Raw genomic sequence first — 24,252 nt, forward strand, 5'->3', positions numbered from 1 at the left:
AACATGGAGGAAAATACGGAAAACATGGATGAGGGTGATGATTTCTACATCAGGGACAATTCTTTTATTTGTATTGGTTCAATACGAAACTGAGAAGATATTTTTTTTCTCTTCAAGACTTTGCTTTGTTTCCGAGTGGTATTATTGTTGGTGCAAAGTCGCAAAGACGTCGCACAGCTACTAACAACACAGGACGCAAAGTGACTTTATCCATTCATTTAATCTAGAATGGAGACGTGAATGCAGATAGAAATGGTGCCAGTCAGACTTAATTTTACCAGATGTTGTGTCCAGCGGCAGACAAGATTGCATAGTGAAAACGGATTTTATAGGGAAGTAATATAAACGCTGATGGTGTCGTTACTCTATAACCAGTACACTGTGCAACATTTACCTCATAATAACACGTTAAGGCAAAAAACTTAAAAGGTTTCAAGTGGAGCCTCCTATTAGTCTCTAATCCAGAGGAGATGATGATCATCACGAATAAATGACCAAACATTAAAGACTTTAGTATTCTATATTCTTCTTATTGTCAACAAATCCCATGAAAAGACCACAACCAACCATCTGTCTCTCAGTACCTCAGCGCCTTCATGTCTACTGAAGATGTGTAAAATCATATTTTTAAGTAGGACTCCCGGAACAGCTCGGCACTGTAGTTTTCTGGAGCAAATAGAGCATTTGCTGGAGGCCATTTTTGGTGGATTAAGACACATTTTGTGCTCTGGCAGGACGATGACGTGGGACTGAGTTTTGTATTTATGCTAATGAAGGAACATCTCGCCCAGTGCAACAGTGTTATTTACTGATGTGTAAGAGTAATTAGATGTATCAGGCTTTGGCTTCACAGATAATACTTGTTAGTAGGATCATATTGTTGTTGCTCTTTTCAAGGAATCTGTTGACAAAAACACAAATATAGAATATCACCAGACGATACATCAACCAAAAGAGGTATTTCAGTTTCAAAACAGCCAGCTGACCTTCTGTGTTCAACCAAACTTGACTGTTTAAGAGCTAAAAACAATTCTCCACTCACTTCACAAACAGTGAAACTTGTCTATTAAAACAAGAACAGGATACTGACAAACAGTTTGTTTCCTGTGCAGAGGACACAGACGTCTAGATCTAAAAGCATTAAAGGTTATTAGTGAGTTAATTTGCATGCAAACTCTGCACATGCCAGACATTTCCTACTACGCCTCCAGGGAGAGAAAAGCACCTTTAGAGGAAGACGGCATGATTTCTACCTTTGTACTTCTCTGAGCTGTCAGCGCCGCCTTAAATACCAGCCTGTGTCTCAAAGTAATGGCTGTATGATTTAAGACACTCAGAAATACAGGATTTTATATCCTCAACGGAAAGGCTGTGACGACTTGAAAGTTAATGCTCACTTGTGCTGTATTGATTATCAAATTTCAATTAATCCAATGTTGTATCCACTTATTGCAGGACGGCCCAATTAACATTTGCTAAACATTCAAACTTTTCTCCAAACTTTCTCCCACAGCACAACGAGCACAGAGTTATGTGATGTAATGGCCTCTGGAGTATTGGGCTGCTTCAAAAAGAATATTTGGGAAAGTTGGAAAAGACAATCAGAGGAGCACCCGGGGGACTTTTCTCTGAATAGTTTCTGTGATGACGAGCTGACGAAATCAAACTCACAACATCCGCAAACTTTCAGGCAAACAAATTCTGCTGCCACAAAGATCATCCAGGCTCTTTTCTCTGTCGCTTTGGCAAAGTTACTCATGTTCACAAATACTGACTGGAACCAAAAATGTTTTTCATTATTAATTAATCTGCCAACTATGGTCTTGATTCATCATTGAAGCTGAACGTGGCACAATAAACATGTACTGTATTAACACTGTACAGCTTGTTCTGGTTTATCAGTCCAAAACCTAAAAAATTAAATTAAATAAGTAAATTATTTTTATATAATTGTTCAAAGCAGACTACAGAGAAATGACATCTTTATACTGAATGTGTAAAAAAGATAATGAGCTCCTGATTTGGCAGCAAATTAAATAGGAGAGAAATAAAGGGGAGCGATTTGCCCTACTTCCTCTTTTCACCAGCAGAGGGCAGCGTGACATCACGCTAGAGGTGATGGACTTCAAAGGTGATTTGGATTTAATTTGTGGTACAGAAATGAGTTCCTGTGGTGAAATTCAGCTCTCAACTCTCCTTTATCTCTGTCAGTCTGCAGATCTGTGCTTCTACGTCAGCTTTAACAAATCTATATTCACCCATGTAAAGATGTTCAACTGGAGAGAGCTGCACAGATGCATCAACATGCCCGTGAGCATGTAAATGAAATAATAATGTTTGCACAAACACGGTGTCATTGCATCCGGATCAGAACACTATGCTTTGCTAATATTCTGTTTACACCTTCGTGTTAAAGGGACCCGATACTGATGACAAGATGGGAGTTATGTAATATGTTTTCCTGCCAGTTGAGGAACTTTTATCTGACCTGATCTGAGTATCTGATGAGGAAGCTACATTTTCATTATCTAAACATAGATCAGATAAAAATTCCTGTTTATTGAGTTCGCAAACTCAGGCTACAATCTCTTCTCTTTTCTTGTGCTCAGAATGCCAATATAATACATACTTTAATACTCAATTCATTCCATGTAACAGCTCAGAGGGAAATATACTTTTAACTCTACTGCCTTGATAAGACAGCTGTAGTTAAGCTACTTTGCATATTAAGAAAAAAAAGCACATATAAATTGCTCCACCCCATCCAGCTATAAAATGAAATTGCTTACTTGTTAAAGAATATTAATGTGCTGACAATAATATAATGTATTCATAGTAACAGGCTGTATAATGAGTATTTTTACTAATGATACATTAAGTACATTTAGCTGTTGATGTTTAGCTCCAAATCTCTACAAGAGAGCAAATAAGCTAATTTTCCCATGATGTCAAACTATGAGTTTAAGTAAAAGATTTAAAAACTTCCTCCACCACCGTCCGTCAGTACTCACAGGTGATATTTCACACCTGACACACATGAACATATACTGCACTAACTGTTATTCCTCTCTTGTTTATTTCCTGCTGTGATGGTAACTTGTGTGATCTTATTTCAACAGTGACTTGTGGCTTGTTTTAGGAGTTTTGGTATGAACACATTGATCAGATATGGGTCCCTTATAAAAGAAGGTATAAACAAAAACAAATCTAAACTACTGATTGAGTCAAAGACCTTTACCGGACCTAAACACACCAGTTAAACACCATCTATTTGGCCTACATGCTCTACAAAATCTACAATCCTATTGGGCGGTTTGTCCTCACCTGCACCAGCACCTTCACTCAGCTAGTCAGGCAAGACATGTGACACTCAGAGAGGTCACAGGGAAAGGTCAAGGACTGCAGGTACTTATACTGGAGGCTGTGTTGGGGGGGAGGGGGGGGGGGCTGAACCCTCTACATCCTCATTAGCTGCTGCTGCTTTGAGCCAGCTCTTGGCAATCGGGACAGGTGTAAATCATCTCATGTGCGTTTTGGCCCACCCAGACTGCCGTCCCATTGGCGTCAGTCTCTTGGGCCTTAAGAGAGCGATGCACCTTGGCACAGTAGCTGCTGCTCTCACAAGAGGACGGCATGAAGGAGGCGAGAAGGAAATAAAAGACAAACAAAAACGGTGATGTGAGGGTGGAGGAGCGGTGTTTGAACTCAAAACGGAGGGGAAAATGAGGGCTTGGTCACATGAATGAGGATGATGATAAATAGGGGGGAATTAAACGCGTCAACTCACCAAGCTAGGTATATCATAGACACTATGAATATGAGGAGCACAAAGGCTCCGGCTGCTACACCATACACCCACATCTTCAGCTTCCCATCTGTGGAGGAGGAGGCTCGTCAGTTTGTCTGTCTGTTTACACTTCAACACGCTAACAACTAAAAGCTGCAACAATTCATTCTGTGAAGGCTCCAGAAAACTTTAACACATTGCTGCTTCTATTTATCAGTTTTAACACTTTCTAATAATACAGCAGGCAAATTAACAGTGTGACTTAGTTGTATGAATCAGGTACCAATTAAAAATAAAATAAAAAGTTCAGAGAATAAAACTATAAAGATACAAAACAAGAAAGACTGGACATTGAGAGAAAAGGAGAAATACCTGCTATTTACTTTTTTGAGTAGTTGTACAACTGATTGACTGTAACTAAGAACATTTACTCAAGTTCTGTACCTAAGTACAATTTTGAGGTAACTGCACTTTACTTTGCCAGTCAGATGATTCATATAAAATAATAGAATCAGCTAATTAAATCAGCCAGAAGAAACGTTCATTTTTTTATTGATTCAGGCGGCCCCTGTAGTATCACCACCGCCTCCGGTATTAAAGAATTTAATCTGGCTAGTGGAGCATTGGTTTTTTTAAAGCGGATGAAAGGAAGACACATTACTTTTAATACTATTTTTCTTTTATAAAGAAAGCACAGCTGTTTGCAGGATACATCGCAATGAGTAATGTATCTATTTGTGGCTATGTAAGATTAATACCTGTAATAACACGATGGCAAAACACAGTAAACTTTGTTGTAGCGCCGGTCATACATCAAGGCTACATGTAAGCCTTCAGCTAACATATTTAGTTGCTCGTTAATAGAAATGTTGTTGAGCTACAGTCAGAGATATAAACACTAATGCTGTGTTTTCAATGGAATCCAATCCGGTGGCAGGTATTAACAATAGCTAAAAAGAAATCAATCACCTCACTGATGGTCCCGTTTGCTGATGTAGGTCATATAGAGGCATCAATATTACATTGAGACTGTTTCATAACCACTCTACAGTTCCTTGTAATACATTTAATGATGATGCATTGTTTGGATGAATCTATTAGCTCCACATTTAGCAGATGCAACATTCAAGTGATGTTCACATCAATGCATCGATAATTAGGATGCAGTAATATAGAATACATCATTCTATTATTCTTATGATACAAGTACAAGATAAAATACAGATCATTAGAAATCAAGGAGATGAATAATTTGGATTAAATCTCCCTTTTCTACTTTATACTTCCTCTCCACTAAATTGTTTTGATACATTTAGTTTTTAGTTACTTTGCAGGTTCAGATCATGAAGTGTTTACAGGCTATGACTTGTGACATATAACCAATCAGATAATGTAATGGGCAGGACGTTATGTGAGAGGATGTTCCATCGATTCAGGCAACCTCACCAAATACCTGCCATGTGTAAAACATTTTGTGTATATTGTACTTAATCCAATATTATGATTAACTACACTGCCGTCGATCCAAAGAACATTAACTGGCAGTCTGGTTCATCTTAACTGTCAAATACATTCCATCAGTGATTTTGCTTCCCCCCCAGACATCTCCTTTATCCCTCAGTATTTGGAAAAATACTTTCTCTACTTCTCACAAGTTCCTGTTGTTATCTCCTCATTCCTACATTTAAGTACCAGTAGGCACTGTTGAGTATTTTCTCTGTACCTGATTCACACAATGAAATTACACGGAAAATTGCAGGCTGTATTGTACCAGTAAGTCTCTCCTTTATCTTTCTCAAAAGGCAAAAAAACATGTCGTGAAGTATTACAGCAAGAAGTGTGCTGCCAAAACAAGTAAACATTTGGAAGATAAACGATACAAGGGTTTGTGTACGTGATGATGTGTGAATGTGGAAGTAGCTGCTCCTGACAGACGCTAACTCAATCTGTTCTGCACTCTTGCATCCTAAATGTTTCTGTTGCTGTCATGCTCCGCCGCTCTCAACGCTCTGTGCAGATGCAGTTCTCAAATGTTAATGTAGCAGCAGTTTTGATAAGTTACATGCATCAGAGCGGAGTGGAACAGACTGAGAACATGTCTGATGCATCTTTGTTTTTAATGTGTCAAGTTTTATTTCATGCACAGCAGCTGCAAGTGCGAATGTGTTAGACCTTTGTGTTAATTAGACCCTGTCAACACTGAATCTGCCTCTCACAATTTCAAAGTTAAGTCTGCTGTTGTCAAGTGAAAACCTCCTAACTCGACCTCAAGGATTACATGGTGCTCTGCAGGCTGAGAAAATTGGGTCTTTTCCATTTTAGATAAACTTAAAGACGTAGTGGGCACAAAGAAAAAAAATAGAGGAAAAAGTGGAAATATTTTAAAAACAAGTTCCTGACCTGAAACGTTTACATGCATAAACAAAGCGTGAACTTTGGAAACGATGTGCGACGACGTTCCTGACCTTTATCTTGGCAGGATAACTATTTGTCTGCAAGTAATTGCACATTTGCAGTAAATATAGACTCTGTTTGTAGTTATCATTGGCTGGATGAGTTTTATTTATACTTTTTTTCTGTCGGAGAAGATTAATTACACTGTCAAACATTTTGTTACATTTCCCAAAATATAACCCAACAACATCTGCGCCCGCTTGACTTCCTCCACATGAAGCGTTTGAATGTGGTGGTTTCTATAATTACGGCTTGACAATAGGAAAATAGGAGCTTCTGAAGGGAACATTACGGCAGGGTTAGTTCTCCTTAACATGACAGTTAAAAGATTAAAAGGTTTTCACTTGACAGCAACAACGCTGTCTTCCCTGTATTTCTCATACTTTTAGAAGAGAAGCAGTCGTTTTTTAGTTTGGTGGATCTGATCTAAAACGTTTCATGTGGTCTGACCTGGTCCGTAGGGCTGCAGGTACCAGGTCCGCCCGGTGCGTCCGGGCAGGATGGTGGTAGGCAGGGTGGGGTTAATGGCACGACTGGTCTTCACATCCCCTTTCTTGTCCCCTGCTGTGGGGATCTCCAGGATGGGGATGGGGGCGCACTGGTTCAGCTGTCCAGTTGGCGACAGCACCTCTGTGAATCCCTCCTCGCACATGCAGATGCTGGCCTGCAGGGGGCAGCGCAGAATCAAGTTTGGATTGAACTGCAGTCACAATACATCAAGGGAGTATTGGGTCATGTCATCATGGAAGTGAATTTCTGGAAGAGGCCCTCGACGTTTGTATGTTTCATGTTCTTCAACATTTTTGGTCACAGGTTGGACCCCTGTACGTCCTCAGCAGCATCTATGTGTGCTGTCTCTGCCTGATTCTTTCAATCTAGATAAAAGCATCATCCCTTATTATAAAAAAACAAAACCATTTCCCAGCTTGTTGGTGAGCTTTATTCATCATACAGAGAGCTGTTTCTGCTATTTACCTCTTTTGATATAAGTGGAGTTGACAAAATATCAGAAACACGCAGGAGTGGGTCAGATTACTTTGACATGTTGTCAATTTCTGTGATTAGTTACATAATCCATAGATTTACAAATAATATATCTATATCTATCTATCTACTTGGAATACTTTTGGATGACTTGAAAATCCAGCTATAAGAATATTGCACCTCATACTAAAAAAACACTACACATTTTCTATTTTCTCCTAAACATTTCAAAACATTTTCATTATGAGAATGAAAATCATTCAGTAACTGTTTAAATTGAATTATCCTCTCAAAAACAGCACTGGCACAAACTGCAGGTGCACTGTGCGTGTGCTACGACGTGTTGGCAACCCAATCACACAAGTGTTTTATTTCAAATGTAATCTTGGCTGATTATAGTTACTTATTTTTGTAATCTGATTACATAATCCCGATTACATGTAGTCCTACTATCCAGCCCTGGAAACACCTGTCAGCAGGCCAAACTTGCAGCCTCCACAGTGCCCATAAAGTTGAATCCATACCTCCCTAGACCAGCTTAAACAAAAACTGAGGATTACAATATTCATGACTGTTGGGTTTAAAGCTGGGCTGTTGCATTAAGCTGTGTTTATTTTAGCTATGTGTACGTAATAAAGTGATTTAGATTTATGATGCAGGATTGACACCGTGACCCCGGAGGTCCTAAGCCTGATTCTCATCAGATCATTCTGACCTGCTTATTCTGTGGTTATTAAATCGGCTGGCTCGACCAACCAATACAGCTCATAACCATCCTGTATTGGGAAAAATCAAAAGCCATGAAAATGGATAAACTTTGGAGATTTACCAGCTGCGGGATCTTGTGGATGTTAAACTTATTATCCTGGTTTCGATGCTGCACAGTTGAGTGACACAACAGGAAAATAGGTTTTACATCTTCATGCTGCCATCATTTCATTCCCCGCTGCATTCAAATTCAATTCTGTCAGCGGTGTGTCACAGTGAGTACAGAGGCTGCCATTCATCAGAGGACATGTGCTTTCAGGTTTATCTCTTTTTATTGTTTTTATTCTGTTTACTCCGTTTTTATTGTGCATCTCTGTCTGCACACCAAATATTCCTCTATGAGATTTTCTTTTTATTTCTTTTTTTTTCCAGTTGAATTGGCCAGATGAGAACAAAGAGCTGCTCACCTCACTGCAGAAAGACTTTGGCATGAGACAGGGAGGGTCACAGGAGCTGTTGTCCACTGGAGGATTCATGGCAGGACAACCACCTGAGGGAGGAAGAAAATAGAATCAAACAGGGTTACAAGGTGTTCATTGATGTGCTTTTGTAGAGGTACTGCAGAACAATCATTTTCGTATGTATCACAGCCTGTATATTCTTACATTTTTACAAGAAAAAAACTACCTATAGTTCAATATAGCTGATGTGGTGTAGCCAGGTTTATTTCTGAAACTATTTTTGGTGAGTAGCCACGTGTTCATGTGTTAGACAGGGATGAAGAGCTCTACAGGCTGCCATCGCCCACCACCATCACTGCTTACAGAAACAACACTCCCTTTTTTAAAAATGGTATGTTGTATTTCTGATGTAGACTAGCTATTTGAGCCTTAGTACTGCTGGTACATCTCAGCTTCTCACTTTCAAGATCAATTCAGCTACGCTACTTATTATTCTGAATACTGTTTGTGTCGACCCTGTAAAACAAACCAAGGTCTACTTGAAATCCCTTGTCACCAGTTGTGTGTCTACAGAATGAAGTCAGGTCAATGAAAAATAGTTTTTTCCCTTTTTTTCTTTCTTTGAATACATTAAAACCCGATGAATTAATAAATACCAAAACATATCTGGTTCCAGCATCCCTTGTGTAAATAATTGCCAGTTTTCTTCATCTTTTGTGATATTAAACTGACATATCTTGGGTTTGTGCATTGTTGCTCAGACAAAACAAGCAATTTGAATATGTCAGCTTGCCCTTCAGCAAGCTGCGATGTCCATTTTTCACTATTCATGGACCAAACTGCCCAACTGGGAAAATAATCAGCAGATTATTCAATGATGAGAGCATAAAGTCAGTGCCACTCAAAAAGGTTAAAATAACAACTGCAGTCTATTTAAACTTAACTTTGTGTGGCAAAGCACCTACGCCGAGGATATCCTGATCTTGTTTGTCTGTTAGTTAGTTGGCTTGTTGTCAGCAGCACACAAAAAACACTAAACAGATTACCACAAAACCTGGATGAAGGACGGGTCTCAGCACAGAATCAATCCCATTAACATTTGGTGCAGATCCAGGATTTTGTTTTTCTCACTTTCTTTGACATCACGAGATCTGGTTCTTGGACATTTTTTGTAAATGTCTCAGAGAACAATGCATGGACCTTGATTGAAGCAATCGGATGTGAGTAGGTGGCTGGTATCTACGAGTGAGTACAATTTGATGCGGATCCCAGATCTGGTGATCTTAAATGACGGTCGAGAGTGGAGTGATAGAGAGCTATCGGTTATTTGATTTGGCTTGTTTGCCTTAAAGGGGACTGTTCGGCCTTGGCGAAGGTATGCGCTCTAATGAGTGCCATTCACCAGATTCTGACCTCAGTTACGGAAACATCTTGTGTTTGGCATACATGGAAAATGTGTGTTTTTGTTTGCGTCATACACCTCACAAGTGAGCTGACTTACTGACCCAGTTCTCCAAACAGCAGATGTATTATAACCCAAGACTTCAGAGTGCCTTACCGGTGACATTGAGTCCGTCTGAGCGCTGACACCAGATCAAAGGGCGGCTGGCGTTTCCGTTGCTGAACCACTTGTACTCGTAACATTCGCCCCCTGAGAGCAAAAATAAAAAACAATCAACATCTATACAGACTGTACAGTGGGAGTCTGCAGTGAGGACCATTAATCATGCGTGTGACACATTAATAAAGCAGCTGCTAAGTTATGGATGTATAATAGGCTGCTGTCGTATAATATCACCATCAGTGTGTCTTCACAGAGGGGTCCAGTTCAATGTTTTAATCTTCAGTAAGAGCTTTTGCTTAATGACTTTCTATCAATGCTATTATGACTTTATCAATATCTCCATCAGTGCAGTAAATGACCATATTTCCCAAAGGAGTCCTGTGTAACCAATCATCAGTCCGGCCCATTCGGCGAGCTCAAATGAACAATTTAACCTTGAACAAAGAAAAGATCTATTCTCCACAGGCCCGGGTACAGTATCACTGCTCCAGTCGATGGCACAGCTCTATCTGCAGGCTTCACGGGACAATTTGTCTGCGGCTCAGACAAATTCACCCTTTATGTTCTCCACTTTTCCCATTTCTCCCCTTTCTTTCTCGCTGTGGTGCAGCTGAGGCCGTTTTTCAAATGTGTCAAGTTATCATTGAATCACTCACTTCAGCGGCACTTCCCACCATCTTTTACGAGCAGATTGGAGTTTTACTACTATAGAAACATTTCTCAAAGGGAGAGCCGCTCTGGAAGCAGAAATAATGTCAGGAGTTGTGTCAGCTCAAAAATATCACAGGTTTTTGAGACATAACTAAAAGTCTCTGTGAGGACCAAGAGTGCAGATTTTCAAACCCACTGACTTTAAAACAAAGTTTCATTACAACCACAGTTATAATTAGACTTCACTCATATAGCACTTTGCCAACACATTATAATAAACATCAATAATAAATGGGAAATTTATAGTTAATTAAACTTTAGCTACTATGTTTTTCACTTTTACTTATCAATAAAAAGCTTTATAAACCATCTATTAAACAATTGTTGCAAGAATTTTGCTGCAAGAACACAACTTTTTAAAAAAATTATATAAGTAAATTCTTCAGTATTGTAATAGGACATAGTCCAAATGTTTGTCAAAACTGCTCCACCAAATGAAAAACTGCTTGGTGATAAGTCTATGAATTAGTCTTACATAACAACATGTTAAAGTTGGCAGATAACATTGTTTCTGACCACAAGCATGACTTCAACAGTGAAAACATATTGTTACCATCAAAGTGGAGATACAGAGTTTTTCATTTTAACAAGGTACACCAGTTAATGCTTGAATTAAATATGGAGCTTCATCCCACATTCCCACATCAAATGTGTTTAAAGGGCTTTGAATACCGTCTTCTGTGACTGTGATGTTATTTTAAATGTTTGTATCTTTGTTTTTTGTCTTCATTTTTTTGATTTTCTTTGATGATGCAAATGGAGTGTTTGTGATGATGCTGATATCAAAGTATAATCAAACTATCAATGTTTGCCAGCCTGATGTCTCATTTCATTTTACTGATATTTAACTGTCTTAATCTAGTTTTCCTTCCTGTTCAGACAGAGAATAAAGTGATGCCAATGGAAATATGACTTAACTACAGACAACGTTCAACCTCTACTAACACCATATATGTTTTTAAAAACTGACATGTTGTTCCTATTAGCTGAATGTGAATGTGTGGGATGAGCAGAGCTCTGACAAAGACAACAGGAGCATACAAAAACGTCGGGGAGAAAGACTGGAAATGTCGAGAGAAAGGTTTGAAATTCTACAAAGATCCTGTGGTTGGAAATCTAAGCCGTTATGTGGTATCTGTTTTAACCATTAGGCAACCAGGGCGCCCCCACAAGTCATTTCTAATGTACCTATTTGATCTGTCTCCCTCTGTCCCTAGCCTCCTTTTCTCAGTCACCGCCTTCCATCTTCCCCTCCCTCCGCTCCCTCTGCCTCCTCCGCCTTCGCTGGTCTTGGCTGGGCCACTCCTCCCCCCTGTGCCTGGAGAGATGCTGTGAAACCAGGTCAGGCTGGTGAAGACTGCTGCAGGGCTGTGTTCGGTAGCCAGGGAGGGAGGAGAGGAAGCGTGGGAGGCGAGGGAGGAGAGGATTGGATGAGGGTGGCTTCTCTACAGACTGAGCCCATGGCTACTGTGTTGATATCGAGCTTTTTGTGCGAGTGATTCACAACCCATATTGCACCTAATGGGTGATTAACGCGCCCAGGGAGACGCTGATATCACAACAGCAAATGAGTGTGGGGGTTTCCTCTGTTTAGAGATCTGACTCTAGAAATCCCATCTGGGAGAACGCCAATTGACCCAGTGTAAACGAGGAAAAACAAAGCGATCACGGTGGTTTGCGCTTAGTGTTGGTTTAGTTGAACATAGCCCCTGATTTAGGGTATGTACTGCTTTGGCCTCAATCCCTTCTCCTCAATCTCAATATCTTCTCTCTGTGGGTTTCTACTGGTGTTCCAGTTTCCATTGACAGTCAAACGTGCACATTCAGACAGAAGACTAAATAGCCTGCAGGTATGACCCTGAATCTAAGTGTCTTTCTGTGTTAGCCCCATGATGCACTGACGAGCTCTCCCTCGTGTTTCCCGGCCTTCCGTACAAGCTAAGACTGACTTCCTCTCTCCATGATCATGTGTATCTGGAACGTGACGGTAGAGTAAAAGGATAAATGAATTAGACTTTGGGGCTGCTGGCTTGCTGCAAGCTAATTTGCATTGCACTGCAGGTTCACTAGTCAAAGGGAGTTTTCTCACCTGTGCAGGGCTGAGACTCCCAAGCCTGGTCAGGACACAGCTGCAGGTTTTCAGGCTCCTGCGCCAACACGGCTCGAGAGCGGACCTGAACAGAGCCAAAGTCCACGCCGGCCCCCTTGACGCAGATGCTCACACATGAGCCCCAGTCTGACCACTCCATCAGGTAGCATTCACCTACAAAGGGACAAAACACATAATTGGGACCATTAATATAAGGTTTACTTGTTCTCTGTCATTGTGATATTCTGCTGGCTGGACAAAACAAGACACTTGAAGATGTCACCTTGGACACAAAGAAGCTGTGATGGATGTTTTTTTTTTCACTATCTTTTTACAATTTACAAGCTAAACAATCACTTATTGTGACAGTTATTGTCAGATTGATTGAACTGACTACATAGTAATATATAGTGAATACTAAGTGCAAAAATAGGCAAGACACAAAACCTGTCACTTAGATTTAAAAAAAAAGAGAATGAACAGTCAGATTATACACAATTATACCTCCACACACCAGAGTCAGGTGTGTTACCAGACGATCAATCAGTTAGTAGAACAACAACAAAACTTCCAGTTTGGTATAAATACAACAGGCAGAAATTAAACTACATCTCTCCAACAATTTGTCACTGTAACCTGTCCGGTTTTTAAAATAACGCCTGATAACCTGTAAAAGATTGTGCGGTCTTGCCTTGAGCCATATCCCAAATCTTTTAATATCCTGTAAGCCAGTGTGCACAGCCTCAGATCCTCAGGCAGGTTCTTCAGGTCGGTTCTTCCACAGGTTAAGACTAAAAGGTGAGCAGGTTTTTGTCACCAGGGCCTGCCTGAGGAGCTTCAGCAGACAGAATCGGAAATCACATCGAGAATTACTTGATTAGTTGTATCTCACTTTAAATGTTTCATACATTTATTAATCTCTTTTCAATCTCTTGTTATATTGGCTCTTTTTGTTTTCACTCATTGCCTTTCATGTCATTTTTAAAGAACCGGCAAAGCTGTGCAAAAATATCTGCATTGCAGCTGTAGTGTGTGTCCTGAGGGAAATCAGATCTTCAACTTTGGCAGAATTAAAGCAATATTTCACCCATTTATCTTTGGGCGAAACGAGTTCAACCTGGGTGAGGTGTTAAGGCATGCGGCAGAGATACTGCTTCTGTATTATCTTATCATGATGTTTAAGGTGCTTTGAAGAGCTTCAGGAGGAAGAGGGTATAAGTTCCAAATGCAGAGCGTGTTGGTTTTGATCACAGCTGACTACTGCAGCTCATCAAACAGCGGGGGAAATAGTACATGGGTCAAGGGTGGCAGTGCATGAAAGTGTGTGTGCATGTGTGAATGCAACCTGCCAGAATTCCCAAGCTGTCCCTGGTCCTGCACAAACAGCCCTTGAATTTCCTTCATAATCACACTACAGTACCTCTCTGCACAGAAAACAGTCTGTGCTTTTGATTGCCGTTTGATACTTCAGTGCTCCTGCAGTTTGGCAAAAGGGGTTGGACTGACTTGTTATCTAGGGCAACGTTTCTCAGTGTTTTCCATCTCAGGGACCAGCAGAAATCTGATGAGAGTCCCCCCCCCCCCCCCCCCCCCCCCTCCAAAATGAGAAACACACCAGCGGAAACACTTGCCACTTGCTCTTAAAATATAAAACGAATACAAACCCTGATGCTTTTAAACGAGCTGCGGGTTAAAAGAAGGGCAGCGTTTTTCCTGCTCTATATTTTAGAGAGATTGAATGATGAGCGATCAATGATGAGCCAAAATAGACGCAGAGCACTTTGGAAATGAACCCCACATTTGTATTTTGTCTTCTGGCAGAAGCAAGTAACAATAATTCTCCCTTCAGGGACCCGCTGACACTGAAAATAACTGATTCATATTTAAGCCCGCACTGTGTGAAAATACAACCCTCTTATCAGGCTGAATCATAAATTGGGTTCAGTTCCCCATCTCCTCTAAGTGAAATGGTGTAGATTTGCCCTATTTACCCAACGGAAACTGATGTTCACTTCTCCATGCGCGGCACAATGCCGAGGGTGAAGCCTGACAATATAAAGACCACGCTGAGGTTCTGGGAGGAGCAGTGGAGTGTCGGAGCAGCGGACCTGATGCTAAGAGTCCAGCAGTTGTTGGGCTGAGCTCACCTGTCTGCTCTGCTCTGCACTGTGAAGCTACATCACACCCAGCAGCTGACAAGCCTCTGTCACAAAACCTGACAACAACTCATCAGACACAAGCTTTGAAGTGATAATCCCATCTGTGAGATTCTCCCCATTTTTTTTTTTTTCCCCCAATTGGTTGACATCCTTGGTGCTAAGCTGGGATCATGCTGTTTTTGCACTGCAATGCTGAGAGATCACCAGTTAATCAACGTGCAGTCAATATGCTGCTGTACTTGTATTGATGAAGGCCCCAGCAGACACAATGCTTACTGCTGTTGTTGCCAAATACCCACCACTTTTACTTCCTAAGTCAATGCTTTTACCGCTGCTGAAAAGGATTTATCACTGTTAGAGCATTCAGTACATAAAACTGTCCTTGAAAACACGATACAAGCATTCTCATAAGCTGCGTCTACCCCCAAAAAACCTTAAATTACTCTGAAAACTATTTCATAAAGCTTTCACACATTTAGAATGTCTTATATCCAAACTACAAATGTCTTTAAAATTGTTTCCGCATGATTTTTTTCCCCCAACAATTCTTTATTTTAGTTTTTAGAAAGGCTGCAAAATCACAGCATAAAAATGATGTTTCGTCATTATTTTTGCTCATTCATGTTGACATAAACACTTCAGATACTTCACCACAGGATCAAAAAACTGTCTCTTTTTAACTTGAAATAAACATTAAGACCTGGAGCACAAACAGCATCAAGAGAGGCAGACAGTTCATCATTACTGGATAAGGGGTTTAATGTGACTGCCTCCTGTGTCATTTGCAAAAAGAAAGCTGCTTTTGTCAAGGAATACGATCTAAAACAGCTTGACTCAACGAAACATCGAGCAGCGTGAAAGATACGAGGGAGAGGAGACCGAAAAAATGAGCTGCTCGACTTGAGAGTGTGTATGGGCGAAATCTTTTGTTAATCTGCCCATCTAGGAGAGGATAAACTCTCCAACGCTGGACGAATTACCTCGGATCTCAATGAGAACTGTAACGGCTCAGATGGTAAATTCAGGATAAAGTGCATATGCGCAGCACTCATTCTATCACAATACAACATCTGGTAGATTATCACCAATCTGCTGTTTAGAGTTTGTTCACTTATTGATTACAACCGATTCGACTTTCAATTTTTGTTTGATGTCAAGCAACTATCAACAAAGAGTCCAACAGATATTTCACAATAAAAGCGTAGCAGGACACGAAAGGGTTTTGAATTTCGAGCTGCCTGAAGGTGTTACATTGAAACATCTGTGCAGGACGTGTTCACTTTAAACAACAAAATCAAAAGGCAACGTAGAGCAAACTGCAGCAGTATATCTAAAAGAGAAAATGCATGTTATCTTGAATTCATCACGTCAGCGTATTAATATGCAAAAGCTGATTTTGCATTAACACCAAATAGCATCAATAGATCATATTAAGAGGGAAGATGTCTTGCTAAAATAGATGTTGAGGTAATAAAGAATTATTTAAATCCCTGTCTTGTAAAATGAATAAGTGACACAAAATAGGAAAAATGTATTCATATAAAAATGATGCATTAAAAACCAGGAAGCTGTCCACAAGAAGCAACTAGCTCAGTGATTTCCTGAGTGTGGAGAGTTTCTGAAGGTGGAGTTTGTGTGTGAAGGTGACCCTGAAGGAGGAAGGGAGATGGCGCCTTGCAGCTTACTGAGGGAAAATCTGATATGCTTCTGCTTTTCAATGTTTACTTTATGTGGAGAAAGTAGAAGGAACATTAGACTTAAACTGCCAGATGGGTTGCTAACTTTGTTAAACATACGACAATAAACCACTTAAGGACTTACAGCAATTAAATTAGACTATGCATCTGTGTAATACCTCACGGGTTTTGCTTTGCGTGGTTGAATTTCATTTGAATCACAACAGATGTCCAGCTCAGCATAAAGACGGTGCTGAGACCGAATCACTCACCGAAATAAAAGAGTCATCCTGTGCAGGTCGATCGTGCGCTGACACTGCCAGGTTTGAGGGTTTGTTACGTGCTGAGGCTGCCCATGCTGAAAATGTGTGCACACATGGCGCACTAACGAGCTTTGGGAGGCTTCAACAAAATGACACATGGCATCAGTCGTGTTTGGGAGTTTTGTTCTACAGCTTATCTACTCCAAAACTATGCATATAAAGTTTAGAGGGAATATATCACACAAGGCTTTACAAAAACGTTCTTTTCAGATAGAGTTCTGATTTAAATGTTTCATAATATGGGGAACAACTAGCTTTAAATTGTAATCTTACCACTGATATATATGATCATGCTTCTTCTTTTGTTCCCTGACTTCCACATATTTTTTTCCCTAGGACATGCAGCGTCTTGCTTCAGTCTGTTAGCTAGCTACGGCTGATAAAATCAGCTAATTACAGTTGTCATTTCTCCAGAAATATTGACAATCATCAGCTAGAGATGAGAAGCCTGGTGTTGTCTATCAATCAGAGACCTGCTGTTTCAAAAAGTGATAAATCTACCACAGTCATGATTGCAAGCTGTCCTTTGATTTAATTCTCCCTTTAATTTCTTTCTATTTTCTAATTTTGTGTTTTTGATGTCTTAAGCTTTAATGCGGTATATAAATCACTTTGAATCACATTTGTTTATGAAATATTCTGTATAACTGCCTTACTGTGAGCATACCAAGTATAGGGCCACACCGCGTGTCACATGAGCCATGTCTATAATCAACGTAGAAAACACTTCTTCAATCTGTTCTCCTCTTAATCAGCATCCACATTCATGTGTGAGGTGAATAAATGCATAAAATCTATTGTCATTTCCAGCACAGTAGATTGTTATTCAGAGGATGTAGCTCCGCTTGCCATCTCGTCTTTTTTTTTTATTTATTTTTTTTATCAGCCCTGAGGGTTTTTGTTATCTCGCCCACACAGATTATTGATTGCACCCCTTTTTCCCCCCGTTATATTTATCTCTGTCTCAACGTGTGTGTGTGTTTTAATCACTTGCCTCCATGTGCCTTCACTGTACAAATGGAATAAATTGGATTGAAGGGGTCACAGCTTTCATTTGTATCCACCTCTCAGTCTATTTCAGTAAAAGAGCAGGTGGTCTAAATAGTTTGTGTCTTCCACATAAAACATAAAATGGTCCCTGACAGCAGTAGCGCCTGTGGCTTGGCCAGACGCTTCAACAAACACAACTAACAATGTTCGCGGGTGGGAGGGCCTGTGAGGGACCATCTTTTGACCACTGCACTAGTGTTCTACCCTCTTCATGTGAGACTTCTCTGGGAGGTGAAAAAAAAAAGGGGTTGACTTTTATTTAATCTCCTTCGTGGGACAAACTGTGGATAGACATCAAGTAACTGGAAGAAAATATGAGACTGAAATCTGCATTTGGAGTACGATACCTTGGCAGAGAAGAACAGAGGGCTCTCTGACTTGCTGCAGGCAATGAAATACAGTAGGTACCAGTAAATTTAACTCGCACAAAACCGCACCTTTATAAAGTATCTACAAGTCATAATGTAGTCCATTTAATCTGCCCACAGCAAAGCTCCTACCTCCTTAGAGGTCATGATAGATCCTGAGTGCTAGTGGTTAAAGATAATAAAATCTACCCTGTAACAAAAGTATTTTTAGAGGCTGCTTTGAGATGAAACAAACCGCTGACACGTGTTGTCTGTGTTTTGCATTGCACGTTGACTTCTGTGTTCTGCTGGTTGAACCTGAGAGCAGCTCTGCAATGCAAAACAGAGTTGAGAAGGATTATTTCACTTCAACGTTTGTTTAGGGGTGAAATCAGTCTGACACTCAGATGATCGAGGCTCAAGTGAACTCGACAATCTCTGTATCGCAGCAGTGGAGGTGAGTACAATGTTATATCAGTCAGCCTGTAGACCAGGGGCCAGATGCAAAAGAGAAAATGGTGAAGAAACAGTTCCTCAGAAATCAGGATCAAAGATTAATCAAAGTTCAAGGAAACTGACAGCACTGACTGCAGAGTCAGAGATTTGTCTATGAAACACAGCCTGAGATTCAACCAAATTCAAATAACGGTGTGTTAGAAGCTAATACTAATTCTAAATAGTGATGGGAATCAGAGTAAAACACGAGATGATACAAATCACAACACATTGCCCATGATAACGTCAGTATCACGATACAGTGTTTCTGCGATCACTGACACATTGTAAACAATTTATTAATTGCATTGTAGTGTCAGTTGCACAAAATTTGACATTAACCAAGATGAAACAATCTAAAAAAAGCACTAGTGCTTCTTAAATCACACATACTGATTGCATCCATGTTCACGTGTGGACATGACACTGACCCAGGAACTCAGACAAACACAATCCAACCAGCAGCATTTCAGTGACAAATTCTCCTTCTTATAGACTGGCCTTAAAGATATATTGTGTGTCACTGACTCTCAAGACTTCTTCTGAACATTTCTGCCCCAGTATTTGAAATAAACATGTTTGTATTGTTACAAATATCATCTCTCTATCTTGACTGTAGAAGTATTTGTCAAATGACTATGACATACAGGTGTTGAAAGCATCCTTACTTTGTTGATACTGCTCCTGCTCTACCTTGTGTTTGGATGTGACTTTGCAAGGTTGCTCATGCAACACAGGAAGCTCAAAATGACATTATTACCTGGGCAGGGGAGGGTGCAGGCCTCTTTCAGTCTGATCTGTTTGTCTCCGTTGACAGCCAGCTCCAGGCTGCTGCACAACTCCTCGTCCACCTGGCTACCTTCGCCATCGTTGGAGCCGTCCGACACGAAGCAGGAGAGGTTCCTGTAGCGCATGCCGTGTCCACACACCACACTCTGACAGGACAGGGACACCACAGAAGGAGGATGATGAGTTACCCCAGTGAGAGAGGAGAGTTACATGAACCTACAGCCATTTGGTGACAGCTTAATACTGGTAATTTATAGCTATGCTAGCTATTTTAAGCGATAACTCAAAGTCATATTACGGCTCCGAAACTGAATCTGTTCAAGTGTCTGCTGGACCATTATTAAAAGGATCACTTTTGACTAAACTGCAATACCATGAGTTGGGATTTTAAATGGTGTATATATTCATGTAGTTCATCTGTGCTGCATTTTACCAAGTGCAAAAAAAATCATGAACAGTTTAAAATATTACTGTCAGTTTAAAGCTCTTTGCACTCTGAGACTGATGAACATGTGCATGTCTGCCCTGGTCTGGTAAAGAAGGAAAAACTCACGTTTCCTTATTCACTGTAAGTTAATCCACTATTTAATTAATACATTTATGGACAGTCAGCTCTCTGAACACACTTCTTTAAAATTTGACAAGTATGTAATTAAAATCTGCACATGCTCATTATTTTTCCCGTCTTCAAACACTCGTCTTGGAACGGTTTCATTTAGTTAATCATCAAAAACGCTGCTGTCTCCTCGTTGGACAGAAATCACTGCTGACCATACCTTAACATCGTGATGCTTAAAGAAAGCCATATTGTCATTAAACTGACTTAAAGTTGTGTTCAGACTCTATTGTTCTTTTCAGACATGAATCAGATTAATGTTTTTTGTTGAAATTAAAGAGTAACTTCACACCTGGACCCTATTTTCCATGTTTTTGTGTCTAAGTGACTAATGGAGACAACATTTTTTGAAATTGGTCCAGCAAGACTGCTACAGCCGGCAGCTGGCAGCCACAAAGCCAGATGTAAAGTAATCAAGGACAATTGTGCTCCATCAAAATATGTAGACTTAAATGACAGGGTCAGAGTGTCTGACAACATTATGAAGAAGATCCCTAAGAGGAATGTTTATGTTAAAGAACAGAATCGTTTAGATGTGGCAATATAAGGAGAGGAGTAATTTAACATCTAACAGGTGAATTATGGGTTTATTTCAACTAAATTACAGCTGGACCCATTTCAAAAAACGTTGTCCCCATTTAATTACTTTAACATGAAGACATGGAAACAAAGCACCCAGGTTAAAAAACAGAGGTTACCCATGTAATTACTTTATAAAGACATGAATGACTTAAAAGTCTAAAGATTTAAGTTGACTAAGAGTTTTAAGCAAGTACTTTTCATTGTAAGTGGTGGGGTCCACCATGCCCTCACACACACAAGAGATTCAAAGGAAAACATGCATGTAATCCAGTGTGACTGTTTTTAATTTAATTTTATTCACGCTTCACTCTTACACAGCGATATCAGAGTTGAAATCTTTCAAGACCTGCAGACATCAGGCTAGTGGATTACTGTGCATCAGTGGTAATGGCCGACACTAACTGTGGTTCGAAAAAATTGTCTCCCTCTCTCCGTCTGTTTCTCTCAGTCATAAGTGTGAGGAAGGTTGAGATTATTGGACATTTGATAGAGTTAATTGAGAGGAACGATGACCTAAATTATCGCTAAGAGGTTACAAGTCTCCCTGTCTTCCCATAAAAGTACACCCATGCTCGCAAAGTTTAGTTTTATGTGATAAAGCGATGCAGCAGAGTACTCTAATAATCTGACCTGGTGGCACACGATGCAAAATGAACTGTAAGGGCTGCCAAATATCTTGGCAAAGGTATTGGTTTACAGCAATGTATCTGCATTAAAAGTGCATTAGATTGATTTTTGCTGTCTATCCCACAAAATAACTGCATGAGCTGGGATTTGATGGGACTGTTCATCAATACTAAAGACTCCATTATTTTTTGCTATGTGCTGAGATTTCTGTCTTCCAAAATCCACTTTTTGGCTCAAACTGTTGTGTTTATTGATCCCTCTGTCAAAGCTACATTCCGTGTGGCTGACATAGGTCGATACTATGATTAATAATTAATTGTATAACGTTATGATTTATTGACATACCTCCACCCGACACTCAGACCAGGGGCTGTATTGCCACCGGTAGCATGGTCGCACAGGGCATGGCTTCCACTGCTCCATCTGAGAAGGGCAGGGCCGGCCGTCACCCTGAGAGGCCTGAACCACCGACCTCTGCCGCCACATCTTACCTGGAGAAAACACACAAGAAGTGACATAATCAGTGTATTATTTTTGTTTGAAGATAGGAGCTCTTCCCGCAGAGTATGCCAAGGATTTGTACTGCCATGATTGCACAGCCGAATTATTTGTGATGGTTTGTTCAATTAAAACAAATATCATTTATATGATAAAATTAAGTACCACTCAAGCTAGAAAAACAGTAGCAACAAGGTCCTCTCTGACTTATTCCCCGCACCAGTACTGAAACTTGAGTGTTGTGCTTGATAGATTTTAAATGTTGTGTTTGTTTTTTTCTTTCTGCAAAACCTTTACAGGTTTTTGTTTCACACATTTTTGATTATTGAGTGTCAAATGTTGTCTTTTCTGCACAATAAACTTACTGCAAGCAGATTTGGCACACACAGTGGCCATTAAGGTTTACCACACAGCAGCTATCCATTCCCCCTCTAAACAGCTCATTTTAAATACATGTGTATGTGTTTGTTTTGAACGCATTAAATTAATGTTACTGTGCGCAAGAGCACTTCACTTCAAAGGAGCCGGGTTTTATGAATAGCCTGTAATACTGCGCTGTTTCTTTTCACTGCCACCTTGATTCCAGGTGCACTTGTGTAAAATAGCTTTGCTTCCACATCAATCAGCAAACTCTCATCATCCAAGAAATTACAGCAGCTAACACCTCAGAGAATGTTTGATTCAAGAGCAGAATTTACACTATGAATCTGCAAAGAAAACACTACACACACACACACACGCACACACACACACACACACACACACACACACACACATTAAAATGCAACCTTGCCGTCTACCTGTTTTAAACCACCCACTCTCAGATCACAGAGCCTTTCATTTGTTGAACGTCCCACTTTCATTTTCACACTGCCTAGCCAGCAATCTGCTCACCTCATAATACACCTCTGCCTAACCTATGACACCTTTCGACACATAAAACACAAACCAGCCATCCCACACACTCACACAAACTGTACAACCTCATATCCTATTCCAGCAAGAGAACTTCCCACACACACAATCACAAACACACACACACAAAAAAACACATCAAATAAGGTCCCCTCTTGCTCCTTTAGCCTTTCTGAAACTTTTATCTTATTCCTTGTGATTTAGCAACTATCGCAGTAGCAATGCTTCTTCAAAGTGCTCCCTGCAGCCTTGAGGAGCAGGAAGATGTAATGGGACAAAATCAATTGTGTGAACCGCCGGAACAACAGAAAGGCAGCAGGGGGACAAATTTTCGCCGGTCATTGGGGAAGACTGTAAGGTCTCTTAAATAAACACTTCCTCTTTTTTGTGCTTTTGTGAGTTTTTCTGGCCAAATGCCTCCTGGGGGAGCAGGAAATGTGTGATATAAGACTTTTTTAGTCATTCCAGGATGTTCTGCTGAGCGTGCATGTTTACCAAACCACCGCATGCTTTAATGCAGAAAACTGTTGATGCAATATTCTCCTTACAAACAAACCTGATACTGTGTGTGTATGTCCTTCCTATATGCAGGCCCCCTGCAGACCTGTGAGTTTTTACTTGCATCTCCCTGCTTCACAATCAGAAGACTGCAGTTGTATTTAGCAGCCTTGAGTTGTCTACAACTCAAGGCTGCTAAATACAACTGCAGTCTTCTTTTACTGGCTACTGAGCATCATAAAGCCGACTGTTGCAATTTCAGTATATGATTATTTCATGTTACAAGCAGCCCAGGGAGTGTAAACAAAAAGTCACACCTGTGTCTCAGTGCTGCTGGATCATAATGATAATATCCGTCAGGTCTGCCTCTTCACATCATCATACTATATTAACAATGTCATTATCATCAAGCACACCGGGGGTGTGTGTGATCCTCGCTGTTGGAAATATTCACAGATTAATTTCTTGTCCCACATTGTTTATGGAGGTGAGATCATAGCAACCATATTGCAGATGTGTCAGCCATGAGGTTACTGAATGCTGTAAACATTTCAACTTCAAAAATATCAGTTTTCCATTTTCCCTCTTATGTATCTTTGAAGCTTACCTGAGTTTTCGACCTCTAGTCGTGCTATGGAGCTGTTTACACATGAGTGAATCCTCAATTTTGTTATTTACACATGAGAAAACATGAGAACAAAGGCAGGAATGAAGAAGACTGCAGGGTAGTAAACATTTATACTCTTACAAACAAGGAAGGATTTATATTGTTTAAAAATATGATCTCTGCAAATGTTTTAGGTTGAAGTAAATGTGTTCAACATGTTTGTTTGACCTCAAGGATACACACAGTGAGGTTTGGTGAGTAATAATGGATGTAAAACTACCTTTTGTTTGTTTACAAGAGAACTCTACGAAA

At 40.2% G+C, this 24,252-nt stretch overlaps 1 protein-coding gene across 1 annotated transcript in view; it reads right to left on the reverse strand.

Moving 5' to 3' along the window:
* Nucleotides 1-24,252, reverse strand: part of LOC115567777 (thrombospondin type-1 domain-containing protein 7A-like) — a 95,253-nt gene that overhangs the window by 2,123 nt on the left and 68,878 nt on the right. The window contains exons 20-26 of the mRNA XM_030394624.1: nucleotides 21,768-21,913; nucleotides 19,569-19,743; nucleotides 12,759-12,932; nucleotides 9,953-10,045; nucleotides 8,401-8,483; nucleotides 6,692-6,905; nucleotides 3,788-3,875 (exon numbers count right to left, since the gene is read on the reverse strand). Of these exons, the coding sequence (XP_030250484.1) occupies nucleotides 3,788-3,875; nucleotides 6,692-6,905; nucleotides 8,401-8,483; nucleotides 9,953-10,045; nucleotides 12,759-12,932; nucleotides 19,569-19,743; nucleotides 21,768-21,913 (973 nt within the window). The remainder of the gene's footprint in view (nucleotides 1-3,787; nucleotides 3,876-6,691; nucleotides 6,906-8,400; nucleotides 8,484-9,952; nucleotides 10,046-12,758; nucleotides 12,933-19,568; nucleotides 19,744-21,767; nucleotides 21,914-24,252) is intronic.

This window comes from Sparus aurata, chromosome 17 (genome assembly GCF_900880675.1).
Source record: "Sparus aurata chromosome 17, fSpaAur1.1, whole genome shotgun sequence".
NCBI classification, from domain to species: Eukaryota; Metazoa; Chordata; class Actinopteri; order Spariformes; family Sparidae; genus Sparus; species Sparus aurata.